At 34.4% G+C, this 16,088-nt stretch overlaps 1 protein-coding gene and 1 non-coding gene across 2 annotated transcripts in view; one reads left to right on the top strand and one right to left on the bottom strand.

Annotated features, from left to right (window-relative positions):
• LOC106667619 (homeobox protein B-H1-like) overlaps window positions 1-16,088 on the bottom strand; it is a 49,873-nt gene that overhangs the window by 11,682 nt on the left and 22,103 nt on the right. Inside the window, exon 2 of the mRNA XM_014395681.2 lies at window positions 4,591-4,798. Coding sequence (XP_014251167.1) covers window positions 4,591-4,798 — 208 coding nt within the window. The remainder of the gene's footprint in view (window positions 1-4,590; window positions 4,799-16,088) is intronic.
• On the top strand, window positions 7,899-7,971 carry Trnae-uuc. Its single transcript has one exon. It is a non-coding gene; the product is annotated as a tRNA-Glu (tRNA).

The following is a 16,088-nucleotide window of genomic DNA, read 5'->3' as shown; positions in this document are numbered from 1 at the left end:
TTTATATGCTATTGTGATTGTTAAATAAAAATGTGTCTTCTCAAGGGAGCTAATATTATTTTGAATTAAAACGTGCGTAATTTCATGTGATTGAATAAGTCAGTATAAGTATATTTAAAAAAATGTATTTCTTAGGCTGTAAAGATCAAAAGGTGGTTGTAACCACATACTTAGATACCTCATTTCAAAGGTTAAAAAGAAACAATTAAACCTTTCTGAGAAAAAATCAATTACGAAGGATGAACATTTAAAAATGTAGCGTTAAAATCCTTTAATAGAGTCGGCGGGACGTGGAGGGTTAAAAAGTGATCCGCGGGCCGGCCATTTCACGCTAATCCCGTCCTCGGATGGCGTGGTTCTTGCGACGTTTTTAACACCGTGACGGCCGGATTAGAGACCCCAAGGAGTAATGAACCTGGGATTACAGGAAATGAGGGCGATTTGGTATTTCGATTCAAACCTGACAGCCGATCCCAGTCCAGATAGACAATCCAAGGAGAAATAGGAACAATCGAGGGAGAAAATTTTGCAAACAAAATTGCCATATTTAGTTCGTTTTGTTTTTTTAATGAAAGATCTGTTCTATTTAAGTAAAATTTTAAGTTCACTAATTTTCGTGGTCCGCCTGACCAATTAATATCTTTCAATTAATTAAGGTTTTTAGTTGGGATAAAAAAGTCAGTGTCACGAGCGGGATTCGAACCCACGATCTTCGGCTAGATACGCCACTGCTCTACCACTTGAGCTATCGTGACTTTTGAATTTTCCCTCCTTTTTTTTGTGGCATTTTTCAAATGTCGTGACACTGACTTTTTTATCTCAACTAAAAACCTTAATTAATTGAAAGATATTAATTGGTCAAGCGGACCAGAAAATTAGTGAATTATATACCTTCACTAAACTCTCCGTGGCCATTTTATTTGTCGGCGAGAATCAAATAGATTACACGGCATTTGAAAAATGGCAAAAAGGTGGGGTTGAGATGGGAAGTTAGTGTCCGAGTGGATCGAGGTCGCGATAGCTCAAGTGGTAGAGCAGCGGCGTATCTAGCCGAAGATCGTGGGTTCGAAACCCGCTCGTGACACTGACTTTTTTATCTCAACTAAAAATCTTAATTAAATGTAAAATTTTAAGTATGGGACTTCATTGGATAGAAACAACTTATTTGTTTACACACAACATCCTTTTTTTTATAAATCTTTTGCAACGATCAAAAATAAACTTTTTTCTTCCTTGATCTGACGTTCATTATTACGGCAGGCGGTGTTTTTTGTTATTATTAAAGTAATAACAATCCAGAATGAGGTCGTGAGCGCTGTCATTACGACCGAGCCATTCTTACATTTCAGAACTTCTTCGTAAAAGAGAGGGTGGTAAAAGACGATAGTTTTGGTGGTTAATATTGTCTTATGTGTCTAACTAATAATCAATTAAACGATATAAATATTAAGATGAAAAAATATATAGGTGTTCCGAGTTGAAATTAGTCCACATGTTCCAAAGGTTTGAAGCAAAACTGGCTTCATTTTTCAATTTTCCAGCACTAATACGTAATATTGGTTTCAATTTATTAACTACAAATCGAAATAAAATTTAAACAAAATTATTATTATAATTGTGTGGTAATTAGTGACCGTTAGTCAATGATTATTCGAAAATCGTGTGATTTAGATTTCAGAAAAACATTTTCTTCGTGCCTACGTTTCTATCTTTATTGAGATCATCTTCAGTAGAACTTTATATATACTTTGAATATAACATATTTTTTTGCATTGTATAAATTCATTTTTTTCCACATCCTACACGAATTTGTTAAATTTAAACAATGTTTGTAAATCCTAGGCCCTGAAGATGATCTCAATAAAGATCGAAACGTTGGCACGATAAAAAAAATGTTTTTCTGAAACCTACGTCACACCAGACCGCATCTCACGATTTCCGAACAATCATTATTATTATTTTTCGAAGATAAAAATCAGGTCAAAATGTCTTCCCATGAATTAACAAAAAACGTTTTGATTCTGGCCGTAAATAAACATTCTTCGAACAAGATACCTCGAGAATATACTAATAATTAAATTAAATTGGAACAAACAAAAATTCAATATGAATCAAAAATTGAATTAAAATACTGAGATTTCATGAAGTGTTTCTTTTCTGTTTGTAAAAATAACTTAATTCCGACCTTCTTTTCTCCACGCTTAAATTGAAAGAGAAATGCTTTATCACATACACTTGATATTAGTGAGGAATTACTATGATATACAGAAAAATCTAATATTATATTAGATAATATTATATCCAATCGATAGTTACGTTGTTAATTCAGCTAACCTAACATAACAATAGAGAAGGCTATAACCTGATTAGGATACAGATTATATGTAATCGATTATATAAACCCTCAGGGTGACGGTGTTTTTTGAAAAAAAGCCCATTTGTATGCCGGGTTCGAATGCTGGGCCGATGGATTCGAACCCGGTACCTTTACCTTACAGAGACGAGCCGTATCAACGCTTAAAGCGTTGTGGCCACCGTTTGTTTATTTGTTGTTTTGGTTAAAGATCACTCTTTGTAGAAAATATCGATACAATATAATAATATAAATTAATACAACATTAATTGTATCGATTTAAATTATCGATTACATAGAATCATTGATTACGTCAACTGAAAAAATCTAACTGTGGTGAAGGTTATGCAAATATTTAACCTAAAAAATTAAAATTCAATAGTTTTCGCAACGAAGATGCTCTCAATATTTTTTTTTTAATTCTCAAACTGGACTTTTTCCGGACGGCAAGTAGCACAGAGAAAATGTACACAACGGAAGATCATCTGGCGATAATTATTTTTAATAAAATGAGCATCGACTTCCGTCTACCGTAAAACACATCGTTTGCTTTATGTACGTATTTGAATAATCGCTACTGGTCTTTAATTTGACTAAATACCATCTTGAATGGCCATACTTAACGACAGGAAGAGAATTACAATGGTAATTTATAACATTAAGGGCTAAAGAATGCAGAAAATATAATAACTTTGGTTGCGACTCTGGTTCAATATAATAACCTAAAAAGATTCCAACAGGGAGTTAAAGGGCAAAGAGATCTCGAGGCAATCGTCGGTTAAAGTGTAGATATGGCTTAGGCAGTTTGGCTAGCATATATCGAAAGCTTGGTGTGGAACTTTTGCCAGCTTGGTCGTATCAGCTCATTGACAAACGTTCAGGTAGTTGTGGGTAGTGAGGTTAGGAGCGTACCAAAAAGCTTTGACAGATGTCCTCAGGACTTTTCATTACAAGGATTGGATTCGCTTGGAATGAAATGATTGGTCGAAATTGCAAAATGCGTAGAGTTAGTTGAGTTTTGATGGACGAAAGAGATATTAGTTAAATAACTCCAAGACGTCAAGACAGTTTTTTTCAATGCAAACCTGGGTACATTTGTCCATATTCAGTCATGTCGGTTTTGTACGAGTCTGACAAGCACAAGGTGTGCTTGGAAGTAAAGGAAAGTCAGTGTAAATGTGTTTAAGTGTGTGTAAATGATATACAGGATGGGACCAAGAATGCACCTTGTGGGACGCCTGTATTGGTCTGATATGGCGAATCATTGCCACCATGCACTCTGAAGCATTGGTTAGTTAAATAATATTAAAGGACAAGGTTTATAAAGTTCGCCTGGATGTCACAACCTATCAAAATCTATAACCTAAAAAACGCAACGAAAATTTTGACTGTTTCAGTCGTCGAATGGATCTTTACATGATTTAAATTAACCTAACACGGCAATATATCGATCATATCAAATCGATATTAAAATAAATTAGTGTTTTATTTTGATTTAAAGACAAATCTTCGTTTTAGGTTATTTTGTAAAATATCGATTCACTAGAATCGAATTTCTAAATGGGTTAGATGTATATAACCTTTATCGCTGTTATGATGAATCAATTTTTACTTTATTTTAGCAAAAATGACATAACAATAGAGAAGGTTAAGAACCTATCAAAATCTATAACCTAAAAACGCAACGAAAATTTTGACTGTTTCAGTCGTCGAATGGATCTTTACATGATTTAAATTAACCTAACACGGCAATATATCGATCATATCAAATCGACATTCAAATAAATTAGTGCTTTATTTATTTGTTGATTTAAAGACAACTAAATCGTTTTGGGTTATTTTGTAAAATATCGATTTACCGCTGTTATGATGAATCGATTGTTACTTTATTTTAGCTAAAATGACATAACAATAGAGAAGGTTATAAATATCTAACCTGGCTAAAATATCAATTATACTGAATCTATTATTTCCTTTTATCAGTTAATCCACTCAAAATATCAAAAAATTGTATTTATACCGATATATTCAAGAAGGAAATGATAAAAAGGCACTTTTTACAGTTCTCCAGTCAACTTTCTTGTGCTGTTTGTAAGAATTAAGAATTTTTTAAATTGTATGAAAATGATATTGAATAAAATAGTAAACATCCAAACTACTTTTAGTCCATTATTTTGAATGATGTCTTACAAAAAATAGTTTTGTTATTAGTATTTTAAAAATAAATAGGAACATACCTTCTGTTTTGGTACCAGGTTTTGACCTGAGTGTCGCTCAGGCTGAGCTTGGCCGCCAGTTCCATTCTGTCCTGTACGCTCAGGTACTTCTGCCGCTCGAAGCTCTTCTCCAGGGTCTGGAGCTGGTGGTCCGTGAAGGCCGTCCTCGCCTTCCTCTGCTTCTTGGTGAGCCCGCCACCCTGGCAACGTCCCTCGTCCTCCTTGTGGCCTAGAACAACCGCACGGGTTTTTAATCGACCGCAACGTGCAATTACAGGTACGTTTTAAAACCCAATGGACAACGGTAATTGTGCGTGCGTGAGCGTGTGTGTGTGTGTGTGTGTGTGTGTGTTGGGATTTTTTATTCAGGCCCCGTGACATTTGAGCCTCATTACAATTTATGGTGATAAATATCCAAGTAGCCTGATCGGTTTACTGGTCGGTTTAATCGCCCCCTTCTGCCGTCCGACACCCCCAAAAAAAATCAACCATCGCACGACACTGGAACGATTTTCATGTCCTCTCGTTACAGTGGGTGGCCATGAGACTATATTTTTATACTCCACATTTTAACAAAATATCTGGAGGTCTTATAGAAAACATAATCTGTTCTGATCTAACTGTAATTTTGTTCAACCAACCCAGAATAATACTCAAACGTGATCAGACAGAAAACCCTCATTAGGCAATACTTAAAAAAAAAAGATAGTACGTACTCACAGTAAGTTGTTTTCCAACAATCCGGATTTCGAGCCCTTAGCTCATCATCAGGTTGAAGGATTTCTAACTAATTCTAATTCATTGGAACGTCGCGTTGGCGGGGGTATCGGCGGGTTCACTTTTGCAATTCATGTCGAGAGACGTGGTTGTATAAATCCTTCAACCTGATGATGATCTAAGGGCTCGAAATCCGGATCGTTGGAAAACAACTTACTGTGAGTAGGAACTATCTTTTTTAAAAAAAGTATTGAACATCGCACTCACTCCATCATTCATCATTTCTACCTTATTAGGCATACTTTTTTAAAGTGTTTTCTGCCCAAATATGTTTTATATTAAATGACAACTATTTCTGCACAGGATTAAATCTGACCTCGTGAAATTCTGACCTTTATAAATATTTATTCAGAAATCGTGAAATGCGGTCTGGTGTGATGTAGGTTTCAGAAAAACATTTTCTTTATCGCGCCAACGTTTCGAACTTTATGGAGATCATCTTCAGGGCCTGGTATTTACAAACATTGTTTAAATTTAACAATACATGTAGAATGTGGAAAAATGTGAATTTATACAACGCAAAAAATATTTTTTACATTCAATCAACGTACACAGAAAACAAACACTTTGAGTGAGTAGAAATACTTTGATTGAATACAAAAAATATTTTTTGTATTATATAAATTCACATTTTTCCACATCCTACATGTATTGGTTAAATTTAAACAATGTTGGTAAATCCCAGGCCCTGAAGATGATCTCAATAAAGTTCGAAACGTTGGCGCGATAAAGAAAATGTTTTTCTGAAACCTACGTCACACCAGACCGCATCTCACGATTTCTGAATAATCATCGACTAATGGTCACTAATCACCACACATTTATAAATATTTTAAATGATATTTTAAAGTCCTGTTGTATCTTACATTGATGAACTCCTGACTTACGCTTTTTGATTTTGACTTTTATACATTCTGCTTCAAAAACTACCTTTCCAACTAAAACATCTTCTGTCACCCAACAGGACAGATCGAAGTACAACTTGTTTTTATGGGTAAATGATGCGACAACGAGAAAAATTCGAGCTTTACCGGAAAATTGAATTTTTTCATCGGTAGATTATTCTCCAAAAGATTCATTTATCAATCAATCAATATTATTATTATAGACCAGTAATCAAACGGTCATAGCAAGCATTGATCTTTAAAAAACTGCCCAGGAGAGGAGAAACAATACTTTGTATTAAAAAGGTGAAAAATTTTGTTCCAACTTTACATTGTCGCCAAAAAGCCGCGATTCACCATATTTACAACAAACAACAGGACAGGCAAGAATGGCACAGTTACGCGGAAAACAAACACTTTGAGCGCTGAAGATGATCTCAGTAAAGATCGAAACGTTGGCACGATAAAGAAAATGTTTTTCTGAAACCGTCACACCAGACCGCATCTCACGATTTCCGAATAATCATTTTTACAAGCCTCTAACTACAAAATTCCAATATACTAAAAAAAAAAATTTGTTGTAAGAGAGAAAATAGAAAACAAATGTACTAAACATAGCATCTTTTTAGATCTCTTTGACCTAGATAAATTACTGAAATACCGTAAAATTTTCAAGAATTTAATGCTTTAACCAAAAATTAAAAACCCTCCTTAGAAATAAATGCATATTAAATTTAAAATCCATCACTGAGAACTCAAGTTGACCAAAAAAATTGTATTGTTCTTCCTAGATAACGCAACTCGGAAATTAACACAAATCATAATAAATAGAACGAGAATTGTAATAAATATGTATTATGTAGGAATGGCCCCTTAATAAATAATAAGACTGTTTCTCATCAATTACCGAAATGATTTTCATAAAACCCAACTGGCCGGTTATTCCGTTATTCCTTTTCCCCTAATAATAATGATTAAAAAAATATTACAATTAGATAATTAAATCTATAATTAATCGTGGACTGGCGGGTGGAGGGGAATTTCGACCGTGAAATGAGGGATATGCAGATGAGTTGTAAAACAGCTGAAAGCCGGCGAGAAAGCACGGCGTTTTAATTCATTTGGGGCATTTTTAAAGGTTTCCTTTTTTCTCTCTGTTTGTGTTGATAATACCAGATCTACAGTTTTCCAAACCTTTCCCACATTTTCATAACGATAATTTAAGAAGTCTCAAAACACTAATCTTGACTAGTGACGAATTCAAACTTATTCATTTCAACCATTATTTGTTCATTAATAAATCTGCATATTTATGTGTAATTATTTTACATCATATCTATTCAACTAATAATTTATTTTTATATTTATTTCTTATAAAACATCTCTCTCTCTCTCTCTCTCTCTCTCTCTCTCTCTCTCTCTCTCTCCGTGGATTTATTATTTGCCTGTAGCTGTCTGCGAATTTTTATGTTTTTTTTTCGTTCTTATTTATTTATTAAACACACTTGTTTTCGTAGTCGCTTGACCAATTAATATCTTTCAATTAATTAAGGTTTTTAGTTGAGATAAAAAAGTCAGTGTCACGAGCGGGATACGAAAAATGGCAAAAAGGAGGGAAAATTCAAAAGGTGGGGTTGAGATGGGAAGTTAGTGTCCGAGTGGATCGAGGTCACGATAGCTCAAGTGGTAGAGCAGCGGCGTTTCCAGCCGAAGGTCGTGGGTTCGAATCCCGCTCGTGACACTGTCTTTTTTTCAACTAAAAACTTTAATTAATTAACATAAATTGGTCAAGCGGACCTCGAAAACTAGTGAAGTTTATTAAACAGTTACATCGCTCTAGATTGTTATATTCCTTTTTTTTAATACTTTTTTTTATACTTCTTCGTTATATTCCTTTTTGCTTTTAACAAAATTGAAATTCAGTCTCATGTTTGTAACCGTTGGTATGAAAGTGAATGAGAAAGAAAAAACGATTAACTTCATTTACTGATGTTTCGAGCTATTATTGATTCTCCTTGTGGCATATTAATCTGAAGTTTAATGTAAACATAAACACCAAAATAGCCAACATCGAACCCTAAAAAATAAAAATAAAATTACCAGAGGTATAAATTTTTCTCACTAGGGTAGAAACATTCGAAGATCAAATAAGTATGCAACGTTTGCCGTTTTTGTCTTTTTATAAATTGTTAGTATTAATTTTAACCAATTGAGTTCAAACTTGTTAAAAGATATTTATGAAAGAAATTGGTTGAGGTAAAAAAGTCATTGTCATGAGCGGGATTCGAACCCACGACCTTCGGCTAGATACGCCGCTACTCTACCACTTGAGATGGCAAAAAGTAGGGAGCAGCGGTGTTTTAGCCGAAGGTCGTGAGTTCGAATCCCGCTCGTGACACTGACTTTTTTATCTCAATAAAAACCTTAATTAATAGAAACTTGTCAAAAGAGTGGACAATTCTCGCCCGTCGAGTTTTAGTAAATCAAAATCGTGTTATTTTAATACTAATTTACTCTCGAAGAGCACAATACGATTTCACAGGTTTTTTGTTGTAATTGCTGAGCGTTCCATTTGATCGTAAATGGCTGAAAGTTATTCCGAAGAAGGGTTCCAGTAGAGCGTGGAACGCGGGTAAATGCGCCGTTGAAAGCGGGACTGGGCGGACCAGAGACAATTCCATTTCGACCGGTTGATTTTCTTAGATTTTTAAGTAATGATAAGTCAATGTATTTGATTATTTTGTTAAGGTAAATAAGCCCACTGTAGTGAACAGTTCAGGTGCATTAAGTGAAAATTAAGTGTCATCTCTCGGTTTGCTAAAAGGGGGAAATTAATTTTCACCGCCAATCCTCGTTAGTCGAATTGGAAAATCTGTAAATAGATTAACCAAAGGTTCGTTGATGATTGGGCGGGCAAAGGTCAAAGGAGAAAGAATGATAGGTGCGATGATGATACCGGGCGCAAGCGTCGTCTCCAATGGTAACCTCATCCCCCTCTCATCCCTGAATGGCTTCTTGTCAACCCTTCTCCTATTTACACACCCCTCGGAAACCCCAAAGCTACGCACTTGTAATTCGATTTATTGAAATATGAAATTGCGTAACGCGAAGGGTTGAAGTAGGGGAAGGGGTGGAAAAATTGCCTTCGTGCCTCTGGGTCCTCACCTGGGAAAATGGGCCTTATCGGGTGATCCCCTTTTCATGACGACGCCATAATACATCCCGAACACGTTCCTCCCCATTGTTTACCCCCTGGAACCGGCTACCCACAACCCCTATTGACTTTAAGCACCATCAATCTCCGGCATCTCGGATCGTTTACCTACGCCACTTATTATTCACTCCCTTGAATAACATATTTTTCCCCTTCCCAGGTGTAAATTGCTGTTTACACTCACCGGCCGACGGCTCCGATCCCAAATGGCCCGCGATTAACGTTATCAAAGGGAGGAAAAAAACCATTTATATGCATATCCTCGCTAAACGACTCTTTGAAACACGGCATTTTTTCATCCTTGTTAATTTTCTAAATATATCATTTAAATATACATAAATCGTTCCGAAAACAAGCATTTTATTCCAATTTCACTCAGTTTATCTTCACGACCATGTAGCCAGGTAAGGACAAATCAATCCGGTCCGGCTGGGTCATACTCCACAACTTTAGCTAGCGCTACATTCAAATTTTACAATAATTACAATTTTTTCTTCTAGATGCTCTCTCTATTAATATAAATAAATTAATCTGACCATTATATTTATTTATCTATGTATTTACCCAACCTACGTTCTATCCATCTATTTATCTATCTACGTACCTATGTTTTACTTTCATTTTGTTTGTTTTTTCTAGGTTTAGTATTTATATTTTGTCGAAATCAAAGTTGTGTTGTTTTCAAAATGGTGAGTGGCCTATACTGTGGGATTGGTTTTTGATGTCTTACAGTCATAGATGTGTTGTTTTTTTTCCGTTTTTCCAGTTATTGCGATTTAATTTCAATGTATGGACAGTTCATACAATTAATTTTATAAATTACATCGGATTTTTAGGCACTTGATGCCTATGGGAAAAAAATGAATGTACTGTTTTGTGGGTTTTAAAAGCTATTTGAATGCGTTCTAGGGAGAGAAATTTACATAATTTATGTGGCTGATGGAACGGTTGTCCATACATTGTCAAACAATTTAAATAAATGAACACATTTTTCCTAATTTTTTTAATTTATAAATTAATTGTGTGTACTGTCCTGCTTCAAACGTGGGAATTACATCACAATATCTGGACAAACGAAAAAACAAGACATCTATTTGGGTATAAATGTATAACTTTTGTAATTTACCCAGGCGCTGAAGAGGACCGAATAAAGGTCAAAACGTCATGTATTTTTCTAAATAACTAATCCAAAAAATTATTAAACAACCAGTCACCAAAAACATAAATTATCCACAAAAATTAAAAAAATAAAAATTCGATAGTTGTATAAAAAGTTCAACTACATGCACAACAACGAAAGAAAACCGTATTTCAAAATGTAAACAATTTTTTGCTTGGCTGAGAGAGAATTTTCAAAATGTCGGCAAAAAAGAAGAAGAAAAAATGTGTTTTCAAAACATCGGCGGAAAAAAAAATCTGTTTTTCAAAGCGTCAGCAAAAAAAGAATGTGTTTTTCACAACGTCGGCAGAAAGAAGAAGAAAAAAAAATGTGTTTTTTAAAACATCGGCGAAAAAGGAAAAATGTGGTTTTTCAAAGCGCCGGCAAAAAAAGAGAAAATGAATTTTCAAAATGTCGGCAAAAAAGAAGAAGAAAAAATGTGTTTTCAAAACGTCGGCGGAAAAAAAATCTGTTTTTCAAAGCGTCAGCAAAAAAAGAAAAATGTGTTTTTCACAACGTCGGCAGAAAGAAGAAGAAAAAAATGTGTTTTTCAAAACATTGGCGAAAAAGGAAAAATGTGGTTTTTCAAAGCGCCGGCAAAAAAAGAGAAAATGAATTTTCAAAATGTCGGCAAAAAAGAAGAAGAAAAACGTGTTTTCAAAACGTCAAAAGTAAAAATACGTACCTATTTTTATCTATCTACCAACATTTTTATAAGTTATCTACATACCCCTAACTCCCTTCCTTCATACCTACCGCCCTACCTATTTATTATTTTTTATCAATCTCTCTCTCCTCCCTTTCTCTACCTCTCTCCCTACCTACCTACTTATCTACTTTAATATCTATGTATCTACCGACTTCCTACAAATCCATTTATCAAAATAACTACCAACCCATCTGCCTACTCATCTAACTAACGTCCTACATTCTACTCTCTCTTTCTCTATCTATCTATCCATCTATGTATCTATTTGTTTATCTAACAATGTACCTACCTCCTTACTTCTTGCATATCTATTTATCAAAATAACTACCAACCCATCTGCCTACTCATCTAACTAACGTCCTACATTCTACTCTCTCTTTCTCTATCTATCTATCCATCTATGTATCTATTTGTTTATCTAACAATGTACCTACCTCCTTACTTCTTGCATATCTATTTATCAAAATAACTACCAACCCATCTGCCTACTCATCTAACTAACGTCCTACATTCTACTCTCTCTTTCTCTATCTATCTATCCATCTATGTATCTATTTGTTTATCTAACAATGTACCTACCTCCTTACTTCTTGCATATCTATTTATCAAAATAACTACCAACCCATCTGCCTACTCATCTAACTAACGTCCTACATTCTACTCTCTCTTTCTCTATCTATCTATCCATCTATGTATCTATTTGTTTATCTAACAATGTACCTACCTCCTTACTTCTTGCATATCTATTTATCAAAATAACTACCAACCCATCTGCCTACTCATCTAACTAACGTCCTACATTCTACTCTCTCTTTCTCTATCTATCTATCCATCTATGTATCTATTTGTTTATCTAACAATGTACCTACCTCCTTACTTCTTGCATATCTATTTATCAAAATAACTACCAACCCATCTGCCTACTCATCTAACTAACGTCCTACATTCTACTCTCTCTTTCTCTATCTATCTATCCATCTATGTATCTATTTGTTTATCTAACAATGTACCTACCTCCTTACTTCTTGCATATCTATTTATCAAAATAACTACCAACCCATCTGCCTACTCATCTAACTAACGTCCTACATTCTACTCTCTCTTTCTCTATCTATCTATCCATCTATGTATCTATTTGTTTATCTAACAATGTACCTACCTCCTTACTTCTTGCATATCTATTTATCAAAATAACTACCAACCCATCTGCCTACTCATCTAACTAACGTCCTACATTCTACTCTCTCTTTCTCTATCTATCTATCCATCTATGTATCTATTTGTTTATCTAACAATGTACCTACCTCCTTACTTCTTGCATATCTATTTATCAAAATAACTACCAACCCATCTGCCTACTCATCTAACTAACGTCCTACATTCTACTCTCTCTTTCTCTATCTATCTATCCATCTATGTATCTATTTGTTTATCTAACAATGTACCTACCTCCTTACTTCTTGCATATCTATTTATCAAAATAACTACCAACCCATCTGCCTACTCATCTAACTAACGTCCTACATTCTACTCTCTCTTTCTCTATCTATCTATCCATCTATGTATCTATTTGTTTATCTAACAATGTACCTACCTCCTTACTTCTTGCATATCTATTTATCAAAATAACTACCAACCCATCTGCCTACTCATCTAACTAACGTCCTACATTCTACTCTCTCTTTCTCTATCTATCTATCCATCTATGTATCTATTTGTTTATCTAACAATGTACCTACCTCCTTACTTCTTGCATATCTATTTATCAAAATAACTACCAACCCATCTGCCTACTCATCTAACTAACGTCCTACATTCTACTCTCTCTTTCTCTATCTATCTATCCATCTATGTATCTATTTGTTTATCTAACAATGTACCTACCTCCTTACTTCTTGCATATCTATTTATCAAAATAACTACCAACCCATCTGCCTACTCATCTAACTAACGTCCTACATTCTACTCTCTCTTTCTCTATCTATCTATCCATCTATGTATCTATTTGTTTATCTAACAATGTACCTACCTCCTTACTTCTTGCATATCTATTTATCAAAATAACTACCAACCCATCTGCCTACTCATCTAACTAACGTCCTACATTCTACTCTCTCTTTCTCTATCTATCTATCCATCTATGTATCTATTTGTTTATCTAACAATGTACCTACCTCCTTACTTCTTGCATATCTATTTATCAAAATAACTACCAACCCATCTGCCTACTCATCTAACTAACGTCCTACATTCTACTCTCTCTTTCTCTATCTATCTATCCATCTATGTATCTATTTGTTTATCTAACAATGTACCTACCTCCTTACTTCTTGCATATCTATTTATCAAAATAACTACCAACCCATCTGCCTACTCATCTAACTAACGTCCTACATTCTACTCTCTCTTTCTCTATCTATCTATCCATCTATGTATCTATTTGTTTATCTAACAATGTACCTACCTCCTTACTTCTTGCATATCTATTTATCAAAATAACTACCAACCCATCTGCCTACTCATCTAACTAACGTCCTACATTCTACTCTCTCTTTCTCTATCTATCTATCCATCTATGTATCTATTTGTTTATCTAACAATGTACCTACCTCCTTACTTCTTGCATATCTATTTATCAAAATAACTACCAACCCATCTGCCTACTCATCTAACTAACGTCCTACATTCTACTCTCTCTTTCTCTATCTATCTATCCATCTATGTATCTATTTGTTTATCTAACAATGTACCTACCTCCTTACTTCTTGCATATCTATTTATCAAAATAACTACCAACCCATCTGCCTACTCATCTAACTAACGTCCTACATTCTACTCTCTCTTTCTCTATCTATCTATCCATCTATGTATCTATTTGTTTATCTAACAATGTACCTACCTCCTTACTTCTTGCATATCTATTTATCAAAATAACTACCAACCCATCTGCCTACTCATCTAACTAACGTCCTACATTCTACTCTCTCTTTCTCTATCTATCTATCCATCTATGTATCTATTTGTTTATCTAACAATGTACCTACCTCCTTACTTCTTGCATATCTATTTATCAAAATAACTACCAACCCATCTGCCTACTCATCTAACTAACGTCCTACATTCTACTCTCTCTTTCTCTATCTATCTATCCATCTATGTATCTATTTGTTTATCTAACAATGTACCTACCTCCTTACTTCTTGCATATCTATTTATCAAAATAACTACCAACCCATCTGCCTACTCATCTAACTAACGTCCTACATTCTACTCTCTCTTTCTCTATCTATCTATCCATCTATGTATCTATTTGTTTATCTAACAATGTACCTACCTCCTTACTTCTTGCATATCTATTTATCAAAATAACTACCAACCCATCTGCCTACTCATCTAACTAACGTCCTACATTCTACTCTCTCTTTCTCTATCTATCTATCCATCTATGTATCTATTTGTTTATCTAACAATGTACCTACCTCCTTACTTCTTGCATATCTATTTATCAAAATAACTACCAACCCATCTGCCTACTCATCTAACTAACGTCCTACATTCTACTCTCTCTTTCTCTATCTATCTATCCATCTATGTATCTATTTGTTTATCTAACAATGTACCTACCTCCTTACTTCTTGCATATCTATTTATCAAAATAACTACCAACCCATCTGCCTACTCATCTAACTAACGTCCTACATTCTACTCTCTCTTTCTCTATCTATCTATCCATCTATGTATCTATTTGTTTATCTAACAATGTACCTACCTCCTTACTTCTTGCATATCTATTTATCAAAATAACTACCAACCCATCTGCCTACTCATCTAACTAACGTCCTACATTCTACTCTCTCTTTCTCTATCTATCTATCCATCTATGTATCTATTTGTTTATCTAACAATGTACCTACCTCCTTACTTCTTGCATATCTATTTATCAAAATAACTACCAACCCATCTGCCTACTCATCTAACTAACGTCCTACATTCTACTCTCTCTTTCTCTATCTATCTATCCATCTATGTATCTATTTGTTTATCTAACAATGTACCTACCTCCTTACTTCTTGCATATCTATTTATCAAAATAACTACCAACCCATCTGCCTACTCATCTAACTAACGTCCTACATTCTACTCTCTCTTTCTCTATCTATCTATCCATCTATGTATCTATTTGTTTATCTAACAATGTACCTACCTCCTTACTTCTTGCATATCTATTTATCAAAATAACTACCAACCACCTAACCCTTCAATTTGATTTTGTTATTTGTGTTTTTGCTGTTTTTCGGTGTTTGCTTTTATTTTATTTTTTTATTTATCACATTATTTGTTTTAATAAATTTCTGAATTAATATTTTTTTTCAACCACAACAGGTCCCCTTCACAGATCTTTAGCCGTTATAATTATAATTATATTATAACGTTTCCGGGATGGACCTGGGCGGCGATCTGGTTTTACAGGGATTTTTTTTTCCCTGAGAGGTTTTATAACAATTTTTAAAGAGAATTTTTGGCGGTTAGAACATTTTTAAACTACCAACCACCTAACCCATCCATCTAACTAGCATCCTACGTTCTACCCCCTCTATCTATCTATCCATCTATCTATTTATCTGCTTATGTAACTATGTACCTACCTCTCTACTTCTTACATACCTATTTATCAAAATAACTACAAACGCTAACCTAATTTTTTGTTATCCCTATATCGTCCTACTCTCTCTCTCTCTCTCTCTCTCTCTCTCTCTCTCTCTCTCTCTCTCTCTC

Source organism: Cimex lectularius, unplaced genomic scaffold (genome assembly GCF_000648675.2).
Source record: "Cimex lectularius strain Harlan isolate CLEC.00 unplaced genomic scaffold, Clec_2.1 scaffold74, whole genome shotgun sequence".
Classification (NCBI taxonomy): domain Eukaryota; kingdom Metazoa; phylum Arthropoda; class Insecta; order Hemiptera; family Cimicidae; genus Cimex; species Cimex lectularius.
Note: the sequence above shows the minus strand (reverse complement) of the source record. Positions and strands in the feature narration are given on the sequence as shown.